Source organism: Gouania willdenowi, chromosome 3 (genome assembly GCF_900634775.1).
Source record: "Gouania willdenowi chromosome 3, fGouWil2.1, whole genome shotgun sequence".
Lineage (NCBI taxonomy): Eukaryota > Metazoa > Chordata > Actinopteri > Blenniiformes > Gobiesocidae > Gouania > Gouania willdenowi.
In genome coordinates, this window is record NC_041046.1 from 22007409 (window position 1) to 22033360 (window position 25952).

The 25952-nt window shown below is 38.2% G+C and overlaps 1 protein-coding gene and 1 long non-coding RNA gene across 3 annotated transcripts in view; both read left to right on the forward strand.

The window, feature by feature from the left end:
• The first annotated feature begins 683 nt into the window (after window positions 1-683).
• Window positions 684-25952, forward strand: part of kif26ba (kinesin family member 26Ba) — a 111136-nt gene continuing 85867 nt past the window's right edge. The window contains exons 1-3 of one of the 2 annotated variants that reach the window (XM_028434557.1): window positions 684-917; window positions 987-1197; window positions 2886-3278. In XM_028434557.1, coding sequence (XP_028290358.1) covers window positions 1138-1197; window positions 2886-3278 — 453 coding nt within the window. In that variant the 5' untranslated portion in view covers window positions 684-917; window positions 987-1137. Of the gene's footprint in view, window positions 1198-2885; window positions 3279-25952 lie in introns of both variants that reach the window. The other variant, XM_028434550.1, reaches the window with a different exon arrangement.
• Window positions 3975-24881, forward strand: LOC114454250 (uncharacterized). The gene is made up of 3 exons (XR_003672525.1): window positions 3975-4100; window positions 22969-22974; window positions 24869-24881. It is a non-coding gene; the product is annotated as an uncharacterized LOC114454250 (long non-coding RNA).

The window sequence follows — 25952 nt, forward strand, 5'->3', positions numbered from 1 at the left end:
ATGAATGTTGATGATGTGGCCCTTGGATCAGACAAACACATTTTTGTGGCCTCCACTGTAATAGAAGATGTCTATTCTTGTATCATATTGGGAACTCGGTTGTATCTCCCCACTATGGAAGCCATACCCCACACTTCAATGTGTACGTTTAAAAAAATAATAATAAAATAAAATACATTTTGTGCATCAGGATTTATTCCAATGCTCAATAGTGGTTGTTCTTCACTCGTTTTAAACTGGAATTCTCTACATTGAATTTGATCTGACAATTACATTAAATAAAACAGTGTGAAATAAAACATTACAACCTTGAAAAATCGGCTATTTGTAATGGAACAAGTTTTCCCTCTTGTTTTTAGAGTCTGACCAAGTCAAAAGTAACGAAGCGCTGGAAATATGGGTGTGAAAATCTGCAATACCGCACTTTCTCTGTTGAGAATAGCTGTAGTTGTATTTTGATCCACCAACGAGGTGCAAATCTTCAGAGACTCTGAACATTTGGTTTTTAAACTATATAAACTTGTGGCTGTGTAACAAATCTCCTTATTAAAGCGCTATTTGCGCCGCTCTGAAGGGGATCAGTCGCCTGTCACTCAGCGGGGACCTCTGCTCATCTATTGGCTGAAGGTTGATGAGGTGCATATTGGCCCCGCCCTCGTCCAGATGTGCGCCAGGCTCGTGAGTCCACCGCTGGCTCTAGTCGAGCGCGTGCAGCGTGCGGAGCCGCGGGAAGGCAACAGGAGGCAGCAGCAGCTCTCTGTGCTCAGCCCCGGGTCGTGGCTGCAGTTGACGGGGCTGTAGTGAAGTGTGGGTCGGTCAGCGGAGCCGGTGGAGGAGAGAGGCAGAGCGGACTCAGAGCTCAGTCTCATCCGGGGAGCAGCGTCCGACGCTCAGCCTGACTGATACCACATATTTCAGTTAAGGAAAACAGGTCCGTTTGTTATTGTTTTTTAAATTTGTAAACATTTTTTTTTATTGCGCATTAGAAGGGATGTAACCTGTTTCTACATGCGTCTGGAAGTGAGATGAGGTTCCCTACAGCAGCCTAAAGAACATATCACAGAGGCGTGTGGTGAACTGGTGGTCCACGGTTACCAGTATCAGCAAAGGTTCTTCCTCATCCTCCTCATCACCAACATGACTTCACTGTCGGGTACCAAGGAGAGGTCTGTGAGCAGCCGGAGCAGAAAACATGGGGTAGGTTCCTGTTCCCAATGATTATGCATAAAAACTTATTAGGCGTTATGTGCTCCTCCATCCCACATCAGAAGGAATGGGACATAAATAACGAGGAAGATCATGAAAGCTGTGTTAAATCAGTGCTGGAATGATTGCTTTGTGAAGATCACACCTCACTGCTCACTGTGTCACAACAATAGCACCCCTGCATTCCCATCCTCATTCTCACTGAGCCATTAGTGAGCTGCTAAATCAGGTATCATAGTCACACCTGGGCCTCTGCATACCACCTACAGCCTCATTAGCTATCATTCATCATCTCTGATCACATACCACCTCTTCACTTGGAGATCAGTGAGCGGCCTTATAATAACCCTGCAGAGGGACCACAGCAGTGCTCTGCCTCTGCCAACACCAGTACACCACATCACTGGGACTGTGCTCAGACTGGATTCACCCAGCCGCAAACCATTATGCTCTCTCCTCTACTCGTTGTGGCTCATTTCATGTTCCCATGTGGTTAAAACGAACACAATAACACAGGTCTACAGTAATGGAGACATCCATTATGTGGACTGGCTTGACTTGCTCCCTCAGCGCTGAAGATTAGTTTGTTTGTGCTTAAGGTTTTTAGTTTTCAATCAAATAATTAAATTGAAGCTCTAAATGAAAATTCAGGCTCTTATATTTGCTCTGGATTTACATTAAGTGCTGCTGACCTGGCTCACAATGAAGGCTATATTTATCTTTTAGTCTTTATTGACCCACTTGGTCCCCCCCACACACACACACACTCAATCGCTTTCCCCTCTGTCAGGATCATTTTTGGTCTTTCTCTCCTTGTGGTGTAGTGCTATGCAGTAAAAAACTGATTAACATTTTCTGTAGTTTTTAAAAAAAAAAATATTTTCTTTCTATGTTCTCCATATTCCATCATATCAGGATGATGGATCCTGAAAAAAAATGGTGCACCTTATTATTCTTACTAAGAATTATTTAATAAAAGGTTGATTGTTCTTAATAATCTTGTGATCTTTTGTTTTTAATATTAATTTTAAATATACATTTTTAAAATGACTGAAATTGAATAAACAATCATTAATAGTGGTATTTGTATTTGTATCTAAATCTAATATGAATGTTTGGCTAATCTTGTTTGCTGCCATCTATAAACATGGTTCAAAGGGTAATAGATGACTTAGTGCCTAGGTTCCCAAAGTGAGGTACGGGTACCCCCAGGGGTACACAATTTATCATAGGGTGTACGTAAAAAAAATTCTAATAACAGCTTGACAATATTTATAATAGAATATAAATAGATCAGTAGTCAGGAGCCTTCATGCATTGCCACAAATGAATACGATCCTTGCAGTGACAGAAAAACAATCTCATCATGTGCCACGTACTTGTGTGAAAGCGGATTTTCAGCTTCAACTAAATTAATTAAATAAATCAAGTGATAATTCTGAATAAGATGTTTGATTGTATGCTTTCTTTTTTTTAAATTATATATTATTGCTCAACAGGATAGATAAAATTCAGAGATAAATTTCAGTGTAGTGCTACATTGTATCTTGTATTACATTATTATGTTTTTTAAGTGTGCAGGAACTGACTTAGTGCATCCCACAAAAGTAGACAAGGCTGATTTCAGATAATCAAATCTCTATTGACAAAGCTTTCTCTATTTCCATATGTTTCCATAGATTCCTGACATTTCTCCAACCAAATCTGCCTCAATTTTCCCGGACACATGGTACAGAAAAGCTTATGAGGAAACCTCCCGTACCAGTACACGCCCCGCCCCAGAGGGGGCTGGCTCTATGCCCAGCTCCACAGGTACCCCGTCCCCAGGTTCAGGGATTTCCTCCCCAGGCTCCCTCTCTGGGTCACCAGGGACCATCTCCCCAGGGATTGGGACAGGTTCACCAGGTTCTCTGGGTGGCTCTCCTGGTTTTGGGACTGGATCTCCAGCATCAGGCAGTGGGAGCTCACCTGGTAGTGAAAGAGGAATATGGTGTGAGAGCTGCAACGTTCAACTGGCAGGATTAAAACGACAAGCTCTGAAGCTGCTCATCCCTGGGCCGTTCTCCAGCAAGGTAAGAAATACGGTCCTTTCATGTCACGCTGTGAAATATAGTGTAGGATTCATGGGCTCTGTAGCAAAATGTCCAAAACGAACGTGTTCCTTTATTAACTGTGTCATTTGGACAGTACGTTCATTAACTAGGTTAGTCATAAAAGACAAGGCCTCTAATCATCCCCTTGCTTACAGTGTTGCAGTGTCATCACAGTTGTTGTCATAAATCAGAGATGCTGACAATTTGTCCAACTCTTATTTGACCAGCTGTGAAACGGAGCACTAACCAAACTGCCTCTGGGATTTGTGAGATCTATGATATCCAAGACATCAATCAAAGGCTGGGTGACTGCCAAAAAACATGATGAACATGGACGATAAACACAATCTGGATTTTCATCTTTAGGTTCCTTATTTCACCTGATTGATCAGATTGGCAGAATCGATGAGCTCTATATTGCTTCCCTTCTTTTGGGGGGGATAAAAATGATGGATTGCTTAAAGATATTGACATGTTTGACCAGTCTATACAGACCATTGACTTTTCTCATTTACTTTGACTGGTTATTTCATTTTCATCTGCACACGTGCGGTGACTCTTAATAAGCAGTGCTGCACCTTGTATTGTATGTATTTTAGTTTGCATAATTGATCTTAGAGTACTCATATATTCTACTCAAGTAGATGTACTGTTGTACTCAAAGTAAAAATTACTAGTTACTTTCACCCCCAACGTTTATTTTTGGTAATAAATCTTGCCACGGTTCCCTTGCATACAGTAAACATCCCATGTATAAACCTAAAAAGGAAGAGAGGACATTTTGCACAGTTGGAACTTAGTGTATTTTTCACCAAATAAAAGGTTTGTCAAAATGTACAATTATTTTTTAAAATAGATTAACACCAATGAATTTAATTAAAAATAAATTAAGATTATCAGGCTCTAAGTATAAGCAGCTTCATTTATGAACTCTAAAACAGTGCCATGCCAAATGTGCCATGTGGGTAACACCATAATAGGTAGAAACCACAACCTGAACTGAAGAAAATGGCTGGGCTTTGATCAGAAATGGCACGACTAAGAACATATGGACAATGTTTAATGTGCCTTCATAAACCGCTAATAATTGAGTAAATAAATTACTCAATAACGATTGGGTGTAAAAATGCAATGAATTACTTTATTTCTTTTAAAACAATTAAGTAAAATGACTGTTTTAGAAATATACTGCAAAAAGTAAAAAAAAAATTTTTGCAATTAATTTTTTTATTTATTTTATTCAATTGTAAAATACTGTAGATATTATGTTGAAGGTTAAAATGTATGGAACCAATTGGTTAATAATAAATGGGTCAGTTTTTCCTCATAACTACTGTTTCTGACTATTGTTCTCTGTTTGAGTAACATCACATGATCAAACCTTTTCGAACAATCCACACGACAAAATAAGTAAATATTATTATTTTTTTTATTAAAGAAAGAAAAAAAAAAACAGAAAAGAAATAAAATGAATAAAAGTATGTATGATGCATGCTGATATTGGATCAAATATCAGTATCGGCCGATATGCAAGGCTGCAATATTGGTATCATATTGGAAGTGAAAAAGTTGTATTGGGACATCCCTCAAATTTATATTTATTTTTCTAATATTATTATTAATTAATTATTTGTTTTTGAATTTTAGATTTTGGCTCGAAAAAAGGTGAACGAGAACTGAAAAGCACATCTTTGTGCTGCTGGGTTGACATTGATTTGACACAAAGTGGCGTTGTGCTATTTGTGACCACAGTCAGAAGTACACAGGAACAATAAAATGGTGCTGAAAGTCCTCCTGGTGGTTGTTTGACTCTGCATATGTTGCCTCTGGGTATGATGCCCTTTGCCGCACTTCATTGAATTTCTGTCATAAACACGTCAAGCTTTCAGTTAATTGGTAACAAGTAAGCATGTATTGCATTCCAAGGGGCTAATGAAGTGGAGGGACTATCAAACATAGAACTACGCTGGGACAGTGAGGGTCACTGTACAGGCTGTTGAACTGTGACAGAGGGTTTTTATTAGTTTGACAAGAGGGTTATTGAGACTGCCGGTTGATACGTCTCCAATTAAAGAGTGTTTTGGGAAACTGGGTTTTGTTCAGATAAATCAAAACTTCCAGTAGTGCAGTGGTTCATCAAACTTTTTCTGTTGATCCCCCTTTGACGATTTGGCTCCCCATTGCGACAAAATTTCAACAAAATGGTTCAAAAAGTAACCCTTATTGAAAAGGGTGAAAATTGTTACTATTGTTCTTCAAAACATAAAAACAACATAGAATGCAGGGTTCTCACCAGCGCTGTTGAGCGTAGCCCCCCCCCCCCCCTCAATGTCATTTTGCTCCCCTACGTTTCTCATGAGTCCGCTCGAGTATATTTGAGCAGCAACTTCAAACAGTGAGCTCGGGCGTGTCTTTAAGAGTCCCAATATTACTGCAGGTATAAAATATATGTATATAATAAAATGTTATTTCTTGTCTATATACTGTATATAGACCAGGCATTAGTAACTCTCTAACTGCATTCATCATGACTCCTCACAATTGATTTGATTTGATTAAATTTTATTTTGAACATGAACACAACAGCAGTGTATTTACCACAATAAAAATGATAATCTATCTATTAAAGCAAGGAGTGTCTGTGTGTCTGTATATCTGTGTGTTTGTGTGTCAGAATCAGAATCAGAATCAACTTTATTGACCAAGTAATGTATTGAATACACACGAGGAATTTGTCTTGGTGAACTGTGCTCTCTCTGATAGTGTAAACATTAAATAATAACAATCAACTAGAATAAATAAAAATAAATAAAAAAGAAGTATAACATAAATATAAAGAGTAGTTAGACTAATATGTGCAAACTAAATAAAATAACAAGATAATAATAATAATAATAATAATAATAATAATAATAATAATAATAATAATAATAATAATGAAATGAAATAAAATACAATAATAATAAGATAATAGTGCAGTAGTGCATAGATGAGTAGTGCAGGTGAACATTTAAATGAAAATATTATGTCCATGAACATTCTCAGTGACAGGTTGATCCAGGGTAGTTATGTTTAGTTCCATGGTTATTTTACAGTAACAGAAACAGGTCTGACACTCTATGACTGTTTAGTGTTGATCAGACTGACAGCCTGGGGGAAGAAACTGTTTTTATGGCGGGTAGTTTTGGCGTACAGTGATCTGTAGAGTCTGCTGGAGGGGAGGAGTTTAAACAGATTGTGTGCAGGGTGTGAGGGGTCTGCAGTGATGCTACCTGCCCGTTTTCTGACCCTGGACAGGTATAAGTCTTGGATGGAGGGCAGATCAACACCAATGATCTTTTCTGCAGTCCTGATTAGCCTTTGTAGTCTGTGTCTGTCTAGTTTGGTTGTAGATCCAAACCAGACAGTGATGGAGGTGCACAGAACAGACTGAATGATGGAGGTGTAGAACATGATCAGCAGCTCCTGGGGCAGGTTGAACTTCCTCAGCTGACGCAGGAAGTACATCATCTGCTGTGCCTTTTTCCTGGTTGTGTCTATGTGGGAGGTCCACTTCAGGTCCTGTGAGATTGTGGATCCCAGGAACCTGAAGGAGTCCTCGGTGGCCACTTTGCTCTTCAGAATGGTAAGGGGGGGGAGTGGGGGGGATTTCTCCTGAAGTCCACTGTCATCTCCACGGTCTTGAGCGGGTTCAGTTCCAGATGGTTCTGACTGCACCAGAGAGCCAGCTGTTCCACCTCCCGTCTGAAGGCAGACTCGTCCCCATCCCTGATGACACCGATGACGGTGGTGTCGTCAACAAACTTCAGGAGTTTCACAGAGGGGTCCCCTGAGGTGCAGTCATTGGTGTAGAGGGAGAATAGAAGTGGGGAGAGAACACACCCCTGAGGGGCGCCAGTGCTGAGTGACCGGGTGCTAGATGTGATGCTTCCCAGCCTTACTTGCTGCTTCCTGTCAGTCAGGAAGTTGGTGATCCACTGACAGGTGGAGGCCGGCACTGTGTGTGTGTGTGTGTGTGTGTGTGTGTGTGTGTGTGTGTGTGTGTGTGTGTGTGTGTGTGTGTGTGTGTGTGTGTGTGTGTGTGTGTGTGTGTGTGTGTGTGTGTGTGTGTGTCTGTGCCTCAAATATCTCTGGTGTTCAGGGATAGAACGAGAGAGCGAGAGATAGAGAACATCTCAAAACATGCCCTCACCACACATAAAGTATTTATAATAAAAATATATATTAAATGAGGAAAATAAAACTAAAAAACAATATTTATACAAAAAGTACACAAAACGACAACAGAAATGCACAAAAATACACATAATGATTCCAATAAACATACGTTACAAAAAAATACACCAAACGACAAAAATATAAAAATGAGTTAAAAAATAGCAAAGAAATGTATCATGTGCATGTCCCATAGAAATAAACCAGGGAAATTGCACACACTATTTTACTTTGCACTTGCAAATAAACCCCTTTATAACACTACAGAGTACAGAGTGTGTACACCTTTTTTGTACATCTAACCTTCAAACACATACTCATTTGGCCATAATTAACAACTCAACTTAACCTCCCACAATATGAATACATACTTCTGATGGGCACTGTACTAGTAATAATAGTAGTAATTTAAAAAAAAAATCAAACTAAGAAAAGTGAGAATACATGATGAAAATCCTGCACGTGAAGCCTGTACATGTTTGAAAAGGAGTAGGAGGAAGTATAAACTTATATGATCCTACCCCCTGTAATAACTTTTGCTTTTAAAGTAAGGCAGAGAAACATTTAAAGAGTTATACATTTTGAAATTTTTCACACCAGCGGTTCTCGCTCGCGTACCACGAGATCCCTCTATGCTGTGAAAAATTCCTGATGAGAACCCTGAAATGTGCAATCACATATTTCACATGTGCAATCATGTGATGATGTCATGCCCCCAACTTTGGGAACCAGTGCAGTAGTAGCTGTGTAGGTTAAATTAAGTCAGGCAATGAATTAAAGACTGAAAACAGTCTGGGAGTCATCACGATCCTAACCAAGTCCTGGATTCAAGACTTTCAGTGTCGTAAATGTTTTTTATCGAATAAAAATTCAAAACACGCACATTGTTTTTATTCTGCTGAATATTTATTGTGAAATCAATTTCATAGGCCATTGAAAAGTATCGTAGTTGTTTTCTGTAAGTTTTGGCGAGTACTTTTACTGTGACCAAAGCATAGACTGCAATTTTATTTCCTTCATTGAAAAATTGCACTTGTCATTTATTATCTTCAAAGAACTTAATGAAATTGGACACAGTTGGTTCCTGAATAATGCATCATTAAAATGTCTAACCAGAAGCATAAAGTAAGGGGGGAAGCCTTGACTCACATTGCTATGCTCATTCTAGCTGTAAAAGGTGCTGAAATGGTTTAGAAAGTGTGACATTCTTGGGGTGATTGGATATGTGACAGGCTAAAGATGGAAATAAAAAGGCTCCCCTTAGGGAGAAGAGGTTATAGTTTACACAGCACATGTTTTCTTTTCAGTGTGACTTAGATGCCGTCCCTGATTAAGCTCAGATCCATTTCAGGTCATTTTGCCTGTGCCATTATTGCTCCTGTGTCTCAGTCAGCTCCATGAGAGAGAGAGAGAGAGAGAAGAGGGCTAGCAGGTTAGATCGCTGTGGGTAGGAGGAGAACAATGCTCTGCAGAGGAAATAAAACCAGGAGATCATGTTTTCAGGTTTGGAAAAAGAAAATGCATGAATAACAGTTACATTTACAGTGAAGAGCACATCTGGCTACACAGCTGCACTCACTTGTGATCTGTTTCCCTTCTGGTGTGTGCATGATCAATCCTTAAATCCTCTCCCAAATCATGTATGAATGAATGGAGGGGGTCTTGTTATGGTTCATACTGGGAAAGTGGGTCACTTTGGTTTCTAGTGCCTGTTTCAGATTATGGAAAGTCCAAGTCATTCATGTTTACAGAGTGGAATGTATACAGCTCTACAATGGATTGAACAACATACCCAAAAAGGACATGTTTGTGTGCTTGTGCAAACAGTGAAGACGTCTGGCTGTGAGCTTGAGAGTCGGTACTTGATTTGCGATTTCTGTCATTTTAAGGATGTTATGTGAATTCATCACAGCTTGGGACTTTCTTCTGGCCATCATGCATGCACTTAAAATGTTTAAATCTACAAACCCTCTGATGTGTTTGCCAAGAGAGGTTTGTAGAGTTAACAGCTGTCAGGATATTTGGCTAAACATTTTAATGTTAATGCAGATGGAAGCACAGTGCCTTTCTCTGATCCTGACATGAATAAAAAGAAAAATCACTATAACATGGATTTGGGATCTCAGTGTTGATACTATTGGTTTAATTTGCATAACGTGGATGGCTGTTCATCATAGGAATGGGATCCACACAAGGTTCCTGCTGCTTAACAGAAGGTTTTCCTTGCCGCCATGATGAATTCATGTTGGGTGTGGGATACATACAGTATGTATGTGTATATATACGTATAAATGCATATGTGTGTATCCATAAAATGAAGAGTCCGTCCTTAAGACTGCTCTACTGTAAAGTGTCTTGAGATACCATTGGTTATGATTTGGCGCTATACAAATAAAAGATTGATTGATTGATTGAATTTGGAAAGTCATAAAGTCTTAATAGATACATTACTTCTTTTTATCATGAATGAAGATATAGTAATACAAAGCACATTATTATATTATAGAGACTAGAGTTATAGATAGATTGCATGAAATAATACATTTCTAACTAATGGTACAGACAAGTTATGATTTTGAGTTTACTATGGCCGTAAGATCATCAGACATAATGTGTGGAAACGCAGCTATGTAAAGGTCCAGATACCTCTTAGTACCGTAGCTGGGCCTCTGTTAAAGAGTATATGCAAGAAGAACACTGTAAAGCCACTGTCAGCGGTCTTTTTATACAGCAGTGTGAGCTTTCTAATCAGCCTATAAATCTGTGTAAAACCTGAAGTGTTCTTAAATTTATCAACCATCCCTTTATGATCATCAGCCTATTAAAGAGAAGGTCCCTCTTTTGCTGCTAAAAAGCGCTGACCTTTAAAAGTATGCTATGGTAAAATGTGGAGCCTCTATGAACTGTGCCGTTTGTCCGTGTCCCTTCTTTAATCTTATCATGGATTTTCAATCCAGCCCAGATCCAATTTTGCTCCATGGGAGTTTGTGTAATTCTGCTGAAAGAGATACTTTCCCACTGCTATCTGCCACTGATTAGTGTACATAATCTGTATCAAAGCTATGTAGAGATCTACAATTTTAATGTATGAAGAACGATAGGTAGACGGATAATTCCCCTACAGTATCTCACTAGCTCAGCCTTTTCCCACAGTGCATCCTGGAGCCCCATGTGTTAACCATATCCTCCCACTCTGCCACCTTCTTCCTTTGCTTTCTGGTACAGTTGTGATGTCTTCATGTTCATTGGCTATACTTCATCTTATGCACCAAACAGTGATGCATTGTGTTCTTACATGAACAGTCCCTAAACATTTTCTTCAGTACTTTATTGATGGAACTAAATCACATCATCCTACTGTCATTTATGTGTGTGTCATTGAATAAATTAGTCCTTTTTATTCCTCTTATCACGCTCCCATTCCACTGATTTTCTTTGCATGAACTCATTTTTCAAGAGCCCAAGTGAAGAAACATACCCAAAGGCCTGGCATTTTAGTCCTCTGTTTATTCATTCATTTAGCTCTTTTATTTTGGCTTTGTTTGAGTTATATTAACTTCACGTGTCAGTGGTCACATTGGTGTTATTCATCTTAGACCCCTCCCCCTCTGAGTCTTCAGTTTTATCACACAGTGTTCATTATCATTAGAAATGTTAGATGTCTTCTGTGTCAGCTGCTTGTAATATTTACTGCTAATTATGTTTCATTACTTCTGCCAAGGAGGTTATATTTTCCCTGGCATTTGTTTGTCTGATAGAGGATAATGTCAGAAGTACTTAAAGCGAGGGTAGGGGATTTTCTCCAGATACACTTTTTAAGTTTTTGGTTGAAATTGTCTTTATGTCCTGACAGAAATGAAGATCTTATGTGCTCTGAAAAAGGAATGAAACAAATCCATCACCTGTAGCAGCTGTAAACCTGTAATAACTTCGACCAATGGAAAAAAACCAAACCATTTTTTTTAACCAATCACGTCTCCCTGTCTCCCTGCTCGTTCTCGACCACTCGCATGCACGAGCTCACACTGAAAGCGCGTCACCGCTGACAGAGTTAAAACAGAGTTTTTGGTCAAGTTTTTTAACATATATGATGGTAAAGTTTAGGGCTGTAGGCAACCAGTCAACCAAGACTATGGCACACATAGCGATTAGTCGACCAAAAAAAAAAAATGGAGAATGAATGAGCAGGTGCAGAGGAGGACTAGAAGTGAGAGAAAGAGAGACAAATATTTTGTTTTGGCTTTTTGTGGCGCTGATTTGCTTTTAAACACAGACCATTTATGATATGAACCTTATTCAAGCTTTGACCAGAACCCGACAAAGCAAAAGACAAACCTACAGGTACGACAGACATTAGGTATTTATATCTGTGCCCGACCTGAAATCTGCAATTAAAACCTATTTTTTCTTCATACAAATGACATATTTACGTTTGTTTTAGTGGTAAGCCTGCTTTTATTAATAAACTGTTGATATCAACATCAGATCAGCGCACGGGGAAACCAGCACGTCAAACACAGGTGTGCAGTGTGCGAGACAGCAGTGGATCTATTTACATAATCCACGTATCAAATATATGGATAATCCATGTTCTTGTGCAGAAAAATGACTGATTTAACAGTGGATGCTTGTGTTTGTTCCCTTTCTGATCTGCTCTGAGGACAGCACACTGCGCACTGACAGCTGAAGCGCAACACTTTTTTTTTTTTTTTTGCAGAGCAGCACGCACTCACACAGAGCTGTTGCTGGACATAGAATCATGTTTAGGTATTAAATACATTATATTGATATTTAATCCTTATCGCCTATATAAGTGCATTGCATTTTTAAAAATTATTATTATTATTTATTTTATTTTATTTTTTTTATGCTATTGAAACTGATACCATTGCTGGTCGATCAATGAAAATCTTGGTCAACCACGACGGCATCGACCAATTAGTCGACTAAACGACCAAAGTTGGCAGCCGTAGTAAAGTTTATTGTTTACTTACTGCTGAATGAGACATGAGACAACAAAGTTTCTACACAATACAAGCGATGAGCTGAGCTCCTCTTCTGCAGCAGCTGTGCGCATGCATGTGAGTGAGACGGAGCACAGAGGGGAGGGGAATGAAGGCGGAGCCATCAGGGAGTCTACATTCAAAATCATGCTCGCTTTTGAAAATCGCCTACCCTACATTTAACAAGATTTTGACAACATTTTCTCCAAAATTAGACCTTGTACAGATTCCTTTACTTTTTGGAGAGGATCCAGCTCTCATCCCTCTCTCTCATAATTGGCAAAGTTTCTAAATTTTATATCTCAGTTCCTAATTGACCAATCCTTATGCTTATGAAATCTGACTCTGTTTTGTCAGGTTGGATCCATGATGTACTGATACTGATGTCTTTCTACTTTAGAAAAACCAGAGAGCTGATACTCTTGTGAACATAATCCAGTAAACAGATAATGTCATCTTCAACTAGTAATTCATCACTAATTAGTGTACTTTGAGATCAAATGAGGGAGTGTGACTGCATGGCAAGCTGTCTTCAAAGGTATATATTTCTGCAGGCAGATAGCCAGCTATACCGTTAGAAAATAGACTCACTCTCATAAGACTACAAAAGCAAGCATCCAGCAACCACAGCAGCTGGTGTTGCTACGGTAGCAGTGACTGACAGATGTGAGCGGCATACATATCTCCATCAGTGCTAATGGGCTCTTCATAGTTGTGTGGAGAGGCATCAAGGTGGTGAAATTGTATGCGGCTCATGTGTATAATAGCTGATGGATTTGTGTATTTTTTGGAAAGGGTGTGTGCGTGCGTGCGTGCGTGCGTGCGCGTTCGTAAACAGGAGAGTAAGAGAGAGAGAGATCATATCCTCCTGACGCCTTTCAGGTGTGAAAGACATTACCATATAAAGAGGTGGCTTCATCAATAACAGTCAGACAGAGTGGATGGATGGAGGTTTTTGAAGGTCTGAGAGATGCCAGAGTTTGAAGAAATGTAGGCTTAGTCGAGAGGAACACACACAAACACGCACGCACACACACACCTTGGTCAAATACTCCATAGTACAAATAAAAGTAACTTGTATCTGCTGCTGTAATCAGCTTAGTGATGTGATAACCTAACATTCTTTAGTTGTTGTCATAGGTATATGACAGTTAACAGTTAACCACACTTAAAGCTGCTTTAAGTTAATTCCGGTCGTTTTGTGCATGTGTCGACATAATCCAACATGGCGGCCCGGAATAGAGCCGACACTATTTAAAAGGAGCCTTAAAAGACATGGATGTAATGAAAAAAGGGGATGGACGGACATTAACACGGACACATGGACTTATCACACACATGGAGATCAGCAAACGGAACGGCTTCATCGGACGATTGATACTAAGACCCTGAGTAAATGCACCCCCATACTGCTGCACAGGCTATAGTATCACCAAGTTAATCATTGTACCAGTTGTTAGAGCTACTATCTTTACCAGGGAGCAACTATTTATTCCTTATTTATTGTTTTATGGAGTTTTACTGAGCTTTATTTACCGGTGATTAAGTCATATCTCCTTCCGCTCTGTGTTGAGCTGCTGCTTCAAAACTACAATCAAAATAAAGGTGAAAACAGTTCTCATGTGTGGTCTTCTGTGTTGCAGCCGACAATAAAAGGTTTGTTGTGTGTTTTTTTTCACGTTCCCCCCCTGTCCAATCAGAGCCTTCCCAACCCCCAGACCTAAAGCGGAATTATCTAAAGCCGAATAAACTGGTTTTCCATGTAAACCTCAGTTCGAGAATTGCTATTTCCATGTAAACACAAAGCAGAACACTTTAAGTCCGAATGATTTAATTCCGAGTAAGTAATTCTGAATGAAAGAATATCATGTAACCATGGCCAATGGCTCCCCAGCACAGACACTGAGAAAGAAAATCCAATTGAACTTAGCTCAGCAGTACGGTGACAGACTCAAGCTCAAACATGTTCTCCTATCAGGTCTGGTACTGTCCTGCTTTATTTAGATAAATGCTTCATCATTAAGCTGTGCAGAGAGAATCAATCAGGTGTGTAATAAGGCACTTCCTGTGATCTCCTGGGGTAATGTTGGACAGCACTCGAGATCGACCAATAAATAAATGAGAAAACTCCACTTTTTAGACGATCTAAACTCTGCACAGAAATACTGGGATGGGATTACTGGAACTACCAAACTTTCTGATTACTTCTATCACTAAGTAGAATCAACACTCTGCCTTTGCACTAACTTTAGCCCAAGCATATGTTTACATTGCAAGACAGGGCAAGGCAAATGTATTCATATACATTGAACAGCCTTGAAGCCAGCTGCTAATGTTAAACCAGTATTTTTCAAATTGGAGTCCAGGAATCATTGGGGGTACTTGAGGTTTAAATTGGGGTCTGCCAAATAAAACACCAACAAGTTGTGGCACAAGTTTATTGAGTGCTACCTCTATGTAAATAGTAACATTAGTTTTGCATATATGTAACATTTTGATAAATGCTGGGTTTACCAAAATCTTATTGTTGAAATTCTCAGAAAAGTCTGATGCTGCTATATTTATAGATATATACGAAAGTATCAATACTTACTATATATCAGACTTGGCAATATAAAAGTATTGATAATCACAAATGCATATAGAGTATATGTAACGCTGATTTATAAGAAAAAAAAAAGATTAGTGCAAGAAATATAACATGTTCTTTGATAATTTTACACCCCACACCCAGAACCAGGGTTGGGGTCAATTAATTGATAATTAATTACAATCATGGCGTAATTATGAATGTAATTGTAAAATAGTCTTATATATTATACATAACTATGTACAGTTCTACACATATGTAGTTAACAATGATTAAATTATATTTCATATCAAGCTTTCCCACATTTTACATTTAAAAAAAATTGTACTGACACAAAAAGGCTCACACCAAAAATAATAAAAACCTATATATTCATTGATTAGGAAGCCTAACAAGGTAACCAAAAGAGTGAGGGTGATTGATATTTGTTTTAGTGTATTTTACAGCTGATTTAGGACTTGTTATCATAAGAGATAGCACAACTTTTATAAGGTTATTTATTTTAGGCTCAGTAACTGTGATTCATTGTAATTGAAATGTAGTAATTGAGAACGTAATTGTAATTGACTTCCTGAAGATAAAAAAAAAATACTTGTAACTGTAACTGAAAATGCTATTGACCCCAACTCTGCCCAGAGGTCTTGGTTCTGATCCTTCTCTAAGCAGTCTGTTGATGCAGTCAGCTGCTTTCTAAGCTGTTATTAAGATACTGAAACTTCATTTCTGGGTTTTCATTTAAAAAATAATAATTAGCCAATGATTTGTATTGCTGCTATTGCTAAATTAGACACCAGAGAAACTTTGCCAAGACATACGTTTTGGACGTATAGAGCAGAGGGAGGAAAAGAACGTGACAGTATTCATTCATTAGAGAACAAGTCCCTTGTCTGTAATAGTGCTATCATCGTCTTTACTGTCACTGACCCAGAGGAACAGTTTTACTTAAACTAAATACCTGACCCAGTGGGTTGCTGTACCAGTGTATAACCCACCCAGACAATGGGAGAGTGGAAACACAACACTTCACAGGCTACGGCACATGGGGCGCTCATCTAACCCCCAAATACACATCAATGTGGAAGAAGTTTGAGTCCAGACCTTGATCTGCTGTTCAAAAGCTTTTTTTTTAGTTTTTGTTTTGGCTTTCCTTTTACAGTTTTATGGTTTAGTCTCACAAAGACAAATTTGATTGTTTTATGGGTTCTTCTTATGCATGTGATTGGATTTGGATTGGCATATACTGTATAACCCCATAATGTAATGTAAGGATTTGTACACATTCTGCATTGTAATAAATTGGTTTATCCTTGTAATAAGTAGTCTAGACCGGCTTGGTATGAAAATAAAACAATCCGATGTGCTTCACTCCTCAAAACAGTGGCCAAGTACACATTTTTGTGCCTCTGCCTTGATCTTGGAATCCCAACAAAATGCAAAAACTCACCATTCCATGAGTACACAAACACGTGCAGACACACTCACCGTGTTCCAGGCTATGCTGATGTTTACTTGAAATCGCACACATTAGAGCACACCTAATGCCAACGACATGTGCACTACATGAAGGTGAAAGTGGCAACATCACCTGCTGCAGGGTTTGTTGCTACCATGGCAACAGTCTCCCCATTATCTTCATAATACAGTAGACTGTTAGGAGCACTTTACTGTTATTATGCAGCTGTCTACGAAGTTATTCAGTTTTTATGTTCATTTAATATGACTATGTCGGAGCCTTTTATGATGATGACATATCATTAGTGCACCATTTAAAGTTGTGCATATCTGGTCATGTTGCATAGCATCACTTTTTTTGTTTCCAGACTTTTAAAGTTTGTCCAGGCAAAGTAAAAGATTTAGGAGTCTCAGAGTGACAGCTGGTGCTAGCTCCAACACTCACACAGTGAGGTCTCGCTTACCCACCATTTTATTTGAATACCTGCTAACCACACTTCTAACATTAGCCAAACTGCTATCATAAGTGGCTCAGAAGCCTGTTCATGCACATCACATGATCCAAACGCTGACATCACAGTGATCCTCACAGCCTAACACTTAGTCACAAACAGTCTATCTTCAGCGTTTCCCACCAGGACAGTCTCCTGACAGGGTGAGGTGTGAGAGGCAGGAATAAAGTGCGAGTAACGTTTTGTCAAACCCATTTTGTGAAAGTGTCTATTGGCGTGTCATAAAAGTCGTGCATGAAGAAACAAGGGTTTTAACTCTGATAGAAGTTTTTTTGTGTGTTCATTAACTAAAACATAATTTAACTTGTGTATTTTAAGCTTAAGGAGTCTGGTTGTTCACTTTGTTTTATTCCATAGTTTTGTGTTGATGTTTTAATGAGGCAGCATGAACACAAAGAGGCAATGAATTCATCATGATGCACCTGCATACATACAGATGAAACCAGAGAAGCTTGAAGCACCGTCGAGGGTAAAATGGATCCATTTGTTTTCTGTCAAAACACTCAGGGAAAAGCAAACACGCACACGCACACGCACACGCACACATTGAGCTTGTAAAGGTTGTCAGGTTTACTCTGAGATCAAGAGCTTTGCATAGTCGGTTGATTCTGAAAAGATAAATAATTCAGGAACATAATTTTTCAGCTAATTTATGTATTTTCTTGTAATCTAAGTTAAATGTATTGATTACCTGCTGTAATTTTCATTTGAGGAATGCTGTCAGATCGATTCTCATTTACAGTATAAAGCAGCAGTGAAAACTCTGTAGGTGGTCCAACGTTGAATGGACAGGAACAGGAAGAGAGAAGATCAACCTGCACCAGTACAGTGACCCTGCACACTGGGCAGTTATTATTCTAGTGTCATTATTGATCCTTTATTGTGGAAAAGTCATTCAAGCAGCCACATGATTGACTCTAGAATGTAGTGTTTTTTGGCCTTTTGGAGGAAACCTGAGTATGAGTCAGGGTTGGGGTCAATTATTACTGTAATTGCGTAATTGATAATTAATTTCAATCATGGAGTAAAATCTGTTGCTGTCGTAATTGTAATTAAATTTTAATTTAGTTAAGATAATTGAATTTAATTGTAATAGCATGAAAATTCTATAAAAATTGTCTATTATATATTATACATAACTATGTACAGTTCTACACATATGTAGTTAACAATGATTAAATTATGTTTCATATCAAGCTTTAAATCAAGAGGTATACTGACACAAAAAAGTCTCAGATACCCACATAAAAAAATTAAAACCTTTATTTACATTGATTCGGAAGCCTAAGAAGGTAACCAATAGATAGGAAAGAAATTATCATAAGAGATGTTAACAGAAAGCTAACACAAGAGGAAGGTTAATTTACAACATTATTTATTTCAGCCTCAGTTATGTTGATTAATTGAACATGAGTAATTGAAAACAATTGTAACTGAAAAATGTAATTGACCCCAACCCCTGCATAAGTTCAATTAAGTGTGTGTGTGTGTGTGTGTGTGTGTGTGTGTGTGTGTGTGTGTGTGTGTGTGTGTGTGTGTGTGTGTGTGTGTGTGTGTGTGTGTGTGTGTGCGTGTGTGTGTGTGTGTGCGTGCGTGTGTGTGTGTGTGTGTGTGTGTGTGTGTGTACAGCTTAAACCTGGGCTCAGCCAATCAGCCGTTCATGTTTTATAAGACTTGCAGTAACATTCCTGTTCTCCACACTGCATCGCTGTCTTGCAAAATTTAGTGTGAGTATGTGTGTACATTCCTGTCTTAACTTTATAGGTTAAGGGGCTGTAGAATGCCAGTGTTACTGCAAAACATGGTGTGCATGCCTATGTGTGTGGGTGTGTGTGTGTGCTCGTCTGAGCATGTGTGTCGAGCATCACTGTGTATGTATTGTGTTAGACCAGTGTAAAGGGCAAAAGGTGAAATGAGAACAAGGATGACATTTAAGGTGCAGTTTCCAGCCGTGTAGTGTATTAGTTACTATAGTTTTTCCTCACCTAAAATGTATTTGTCATGATCTATTGGGGCTTCAATAAGATGAAGGTTGTTATTCTGTACTTCTTCATTTGTTCATCTCTTACTCTTTACGAGGGCAAAAATATACTACAATTCAGCGCTATTTATTGAAAATTAAGATTTTTTTTATCTAAGATTAGGGCTGGGCTTGAAAGAAAAATTCGATTTTAGATTTTTTTTTTAATGCACTTAAAAATGACTGCAGACATCAGATATATTGTCAAAAGTGCAACTTTATTGCTGTGATGGTCCTTAAGAGGTAAAATGCATAGAATAATTCCAAAATAAAAAGTAAATGAGGCTCTGTCATTCAACAACTTCAAGCTTTAACCCAGATTTAAGCAAAAGTGCAACAGCGCCTTCACAGTAGCTTACATTTTCTGATTAAGAAATCAGATAACTACACATTTTATAACATGCAACATTACAATTAAAAAAATTGTTTTTCCTTTGCATCTCAGCATAGTGCGAATAAAAAATTAAACATGCCTGTGGCACACATATAGCCTACTCAAAGGGCGAATGTGAAAAAGTCCCAAAAAAACAGTGGTGGGGAAAAAAATTAATTTTTTGCCCAGCCCTATCTAAGACACAAATCCTCTGTCCTTATAGCACTCTTCTCATTAGTTTAAGATGGAATAGAGACATATAGGTGGAAAAAATAAGGAAAGGAAAAAGGAGGAACATTCATATTTTGAGAGTGAATGTGTGAGAGAATTTAATTGGCTGTCTCTTCTCACTCTGTACTTCAGATTCAGACTCAGAGAATAGCCTCGAGCTGTTAAACTTTCCAATTACCGTGAGCAGATGGATTCTGCAGGGCTTGATTTAAAGGTTGTTGTTCTTTACTGTTATCTTCTATTGACAGGCTACACACAGTGTTATAGAGCAGTGTTTCCCAACCTTTTCTGTCTCATGTACCCCCGAGGCCTCTCTTCAGATTAGGAGAACCCCTTCGTCACTTCAATTTATTTGTTTTATTTACATGTTGTTAATAGCTTGAAAATGTCAACCTGTACGTTTAACACACACTAAATATCAATTTTGTGCTTTACAATTATTGTATAGCAGAGAATATATTTACCTAAATTTTTAGTAATGTGCAGAACATGTTAGTAACAATTAGTAAAATATTAAGGCCACAATATTGTTTATTTCATTAATGCAGTTTATTGTCAAAGGGTGGAAAAGCTGTTGGATGAGCATGTACAGTGTCTGAAATAGGCTTAAAAATGACTCAGCATGTTGGAAATAGATTCATCAATGTTTCCAAGTACCCCCTACAATGTGTTCAAGTACCCCTAGTAGTACACTTAACCCTGGTTGGGAACCACTGTCATAGATTATCTATAAAGCTACATCTCCCTTTTTAAACCACATTTACTCACTCTTTAACATTTAGGACACAACAAGGCACCTTTTAATGCACATGTCCATGTCAAATGTGAATGCATTCTCTCTTCTTTGAGTCAAAAGTCAACCTCAGCTGCTACTTTGGAGGTCTTTTTAGCCACACACAGGAGCACTGTGTCTCTTCAGAGCTTCTGTGAATCTGTGAAAGAGAGCTACTGTGTGATTATGAAAACTGGAAAAGAGTGAGTATGGCACATTGAGTTTGTGCTAAAAAGGTGTTTCAGGTTTACAGGTATGTGGACTGATTGAAACATTGACAAAAAAAAAAAAAAGGCCATGTTTGTAGTCAAACACAGAGAGCCTTTTCATTTAAGCCTCGGAGAAGCTACCTGCTAATTAGTAGAAAAGCCTTGTCTGTCATCATCATAATCACTAAATACATTTTATTTAGGGAAAAGGTGAAGACAAAGCAGTAAACTTTACAAAAACCAATAACAAGACTTATGAGGCAAAGACAGAGGTGAAAATAGTAGAGTTGTAGAGTCCATGGAAAGACTAACAGACAGATTGACATTGAATTACCTGAAGTAGCTTCTTAAAAAAGCTGTAACTTAAGATAGAGTAACTAAGTATTATGTATCATGTAAACTTAACAACATTTTAAAAATAAAATAAATTAACATCAAGAAATAACAACAAAACAGTATCTTGCATCTTCAAATTTTTACGCATCTCAGTTTACATCAATGACAAGTAGTAGAAAGAAGTCTAAATGTATCTAATCCTACCCCTTTGACAGCATGTGATAACAATAACCTCAAAAATAGTTGTGGTTTTGTTGAAGTCGGACACTTTGAAGAACATTCCTTGATTATTCTTTGTGCGGGTGTGTCGTAGTTGTGATTGACACGTAACAATCTCTCAGAAATTATTTTGCTGACTGCTCTTGGGTGCTTTTTCAAACTGGCAAACAGCACTTTATACACTATAAAGACGTGCACTTACATTGGTTGCTGCCATCGAATGCATAAGGTTGTGAGCTCAAACTGTGTTGGCAACCTTTATTTTTTGAGTTTTCATTTGTTTTGATTTAATGCTTGGACACAGTGGTGTCTTGGTAATTGTTTGGTCATGTACTCCCAGCACATCTGTCTGCATGCTTTTTGGTCAGTCTTGCTTTGGTTACCTGGGCAGAGGATTCAGCCTCTAGTTTTCAATATCATCTGTACTTTGCAAGTTTGGATTTTTAGATGAAATGTATTTGTATATAGATTTGATATTTAGTAACCGCTCCTGCTTACCTGTCTCTGCTCTGAGTCCTGGGTCCACTCGCTAATCCTCCACATTTCTCACCCCAACCCTGACGGAGATCTACTCACTTAAAGTGCATTTATTAAACCATCTTTTATGACTTATAACCAGCCACCTATTGGGTTGTTGTGGGTTTTTGTTTTTGAAAAAAGGAAACTCTCACTAACAGTGATTTTTACCTTCAGCTTAGGGAGTCTTGCTAACCTTGGAATGGATGGATGGATACTAAAGGGAAAAAAAGGAATGAAAGGAAAAAAAGAAGGGAAAGGGGGAAACAAAAAAAGCACCAGTGTGTGTGTATTTAGGAGTGGGATATGGCAAGATAGATTGCCCAACCCAACCAGTAATTTATCACTGTCATCCATGGAAGAGGAAAGAAAGAGAGAGAGAGACTGAGCGATATGGAAGGTTCAGGATGGAGGGCAAGAGAAAAGATGAATAAGGAGTGAGTGGGGAGCAAAAATAGACAAACGCTTGTGGGAGTCATACTTTATTTTTATGTACAGAAAGCAGTCAAATGGGGATTTTTTTCCCGTTGTCCCTTTGGCATGTATTTGCCTTTAAAAAAATATTAGACTGTTGTTTACTGCTAACTCTACCTGGTCTATCTATGTTATTCCTTTGGGCCCTCATGGAGATACTGTATATCTATCACTTTCTATTTTAGCGTTTAACTTTGAATAAACCTTTTCTCTACCAATAACTTGGTCAGCAATAATGTTTCTTTAGAGCGCATACACATAAACAGATGCTGATTCCTCAGAGTAACTGGCCATAAACAAGTTTGATTTTAGTTGCATATATGACATTATTGAAAAGCTTGTTGACTAACATTACTTTCTAATGCAATGCAGGACTTGGATTCTTCTTCTTTTACCCATAGGTTTTTCTAATAAGAGAGAAAAAAATACTATATTGGAGTTCAGACAAATGACGGTACTCTTATAAGTTGTAGATGAGATGATAAGACTATTATTAAGGCAGATGGATTCGTGTGACTTGCCTGTTGTGTTCAACTCGCATCTAATTTTAAACTTGATGTTTCTCACTTTCATTAATGAGTACCTGACATTTTAATTTCAGGCCTTATTATAGAGTGGCACTCAATTTAACAAGAGGCACCAAGGTAAATATTTAAATTGTCCAACCCTATTCACACACCTAGTACATTTTCAGCCTTGCAAGATTGCTGTTTTATTATTATCTGTGCAGTCACACATTATGATGAGGGAGTTGTCATTGTGAGGGGTTGACACATGTTCGCCTTTATTGTTTTTTAATTATTTTTTACTGTTAGCCGAACGGGGTGCTAGTGGATTAACCCTCGAGCTCCCTTGACAGCTTATAAATATCCCACGTAAAAACAGGCATTTACAACAACTACAGCCTCATTTAAATTTCCTTTCAGTGAAAGCCAAGGTCCTCATGTACATTCAGCCGCAAACAACTAGGTAATTGGCAGCTAGCGTGCATATTGAGTTTGAAGATTTTCATGTGGAGCATTGGGTTGTAAATGTCTTATTCACAGGGCGGCTCTGCTGCAGCGGTTGGTTGACTAATTTAAAAAATGGCATCAGCGGACTTTATTATGCATTTTACTCATAGGCTTGCACCACCGTGTGTAGATAATTGCACCAGCAAGTAGCACCCTAAAAAATTAAATGTGCAGCAATTTAACAAACAAATAATTTTTGGATCCTAATGGCTAGCTAATAAAAGCTTTTTCTTTGGCCTGCTTTCTCATTTCTACTCTAGCAGGAGAACTCATGGATAGACTTCACTCCATTTTTCTTTTTTTAATTTGAGTCAGTGACCAAACAGATCCTATACACCAGTATACACTTAACCTGGATTCGATTTAACCCCAGGGGTTTGTTACGTCAGTCTCAGGGGTTTAGCACGGGTCAAGAGACACAGTAAAAATGTGTTACACAAAATACTGTACATTTCCATGATCAACTAGTTTATTGAAAGATAAATTACAATAATGTTCAGTTAAAATTTGAAATCAAAAGTGTTTTTAACGAAAACAAAAAACAAAACGCCTAGGCTTACATGTGTTTCCGAATAAAATATATGACTTTTTCTTTACAATTTACGAGGTGTTCAGTGAATGCACTGATAAAGCTAGCAGGGTTCAGTACCTTTAATAAGGTTAAAACACTTGTACAAACATCCAGCGAGGTACAGACACAAATAGATATATATCAGAGACCAAAGGCCTGATTTACTTAAAGTTTGCGAGTCTAAAAACGTGCAAACTTTGAAGCGTGTGTTACTACATATTGCTGTTAATCTGTTCAAAACTGCTATAAATGTTGCAAAACACACAAAATAACACAAGCATTCTATTTAGCAGGTTTTCCTCTAAAGAATATGTAGTCTGGGCGGAGCTGCCATAACGCACTAAATTATGGGATGAGGAAATGCAAATAGATGAATTTAGCACATGCAATGTGATTTACTTAAAATGGAACTTGATAGTGATCACTACTTTTGCATTTATTTAGCACGCTAGAAAAGTAGATATGAACTGTTACTGCATGCATGACTAAGAGGAGAAGGCAAGAAAGACAATTAAAAGGAAATCTTGTCTGATCGATCTACATTTCTGGAACAAGTAAATTAAAGAAGATTCAAAAAAATCTTTTCAGCTTTTCCCCCTTTATACTAGATTCTTGTTTTCTCTGTCATTTTTCTTTTCTTTTTTGGACCAAATTGGATGCTCCAAAGGGCCGGATTTGGCCCCCGGACCATGAGTTTGACAGGTGTGCTCTAGACGGCCACTCTTCATTCCCACACCAGCATGCAAGCACAAATCCCTAATTTAAACTGGGCGGCCTTCACTACTTTTGTACCTGTTATGATCTGCATTGGCAATGTTAGTAAATCAGACACAATAGTGAACACATAGTGCATGCAATCTGTTGCAGAGCCAACTTACCACTCTTTATTTGGGATCTTTGTAAATTTTGCCCAATAAATATGCACACAATTCACACAAGCACTTGTCTGTGCATGGGAGCAGCTCAAGCTTTAGCTGTTTTTTATAACCACAGCTAAAGTTTTAGTTAATCTCATCTGTCTGCAGCTTCTGTTTGGTGCCGGCCTTGATTTGAACTCAAAAAGTCAAAATTTGAATGCACAGACGAAACAAGGGCTTTTAAAACCAGATTAACGTTCATTTAATGAACATAATAAATAACTGGCATCAAACCAAAGCTCCTTCAATATTATTATAATTAATTATAATTTTTAAACAAAACCATGACTGCTTCAGCGTAACATATGATGGGCTCTGAATGAATAATAAGTCATTATCAGAGTCACTTTCCCACAACCTTTCAAAGAAGTAGGATTTCAAAGCTGATGAACATCTTTGAAGGCCACCACATCAAAGGCCCTGAAGCCACTTTCTGTTCATTTATTGAACTCACAATGTTATGGTCTTTGTTTCCTTCAGGGAACAGAATATTCTTTGTCTGCTGTTCAAAAATGAAGGGACTGTTATGGCGTACTATTATATGTTTGAATTAGATATAAACACAGATGAAGCATTGTGTGCAGCATGATTAACTGATGTATTGTGAAAAGACTCGAGCGATGCAGCTTACAGCAACCCCCCCCCCCCCCCCCCCCTGCTTAGTTAGTTGTTTATGCTAATTCATTTTTGTATTACCATGGCAACATAAATATCATAATGTGTTTTTCTTTGGTATGAATGTAGCATTTCAACATCACAGGACACTGTGTGTACGTGTACAGAAGTGTGTGTTTTCTGATAGCGTGCACACTGTGTGGGTTTATGTGGAGCTTTACATGATGTATTACAGTTGTATCCTTCCCATTCTTACTGCTACACCCATTATTGGGCTGTGTGAACGAATGACCAATTAAAATGGTGATTAAAAGAGAAATACTTCAGGGAGGGAAGGAGCACATAGGGAGAGGGAGAGGGGGAGGATGCAGGTAATAAATGGGCAAGAGACGAGAAACCTGTCTGCAGCCTGAAGTTATTTGTCACAGAGAAGCAACAAAGAAAGAACAAATGTGCTTTCTCAGAAATCATGCCCACAGATGAAATGCTCTGCTTGCCCTGCATGTGTCCTCACCATATTTAGTTAAAGGATTTAAAATGAATCTCAAGAATGTTTTTCATCAGTATGATGCATTTCTTTATCATACTACATTACAATTTATATTCTCAACTCAA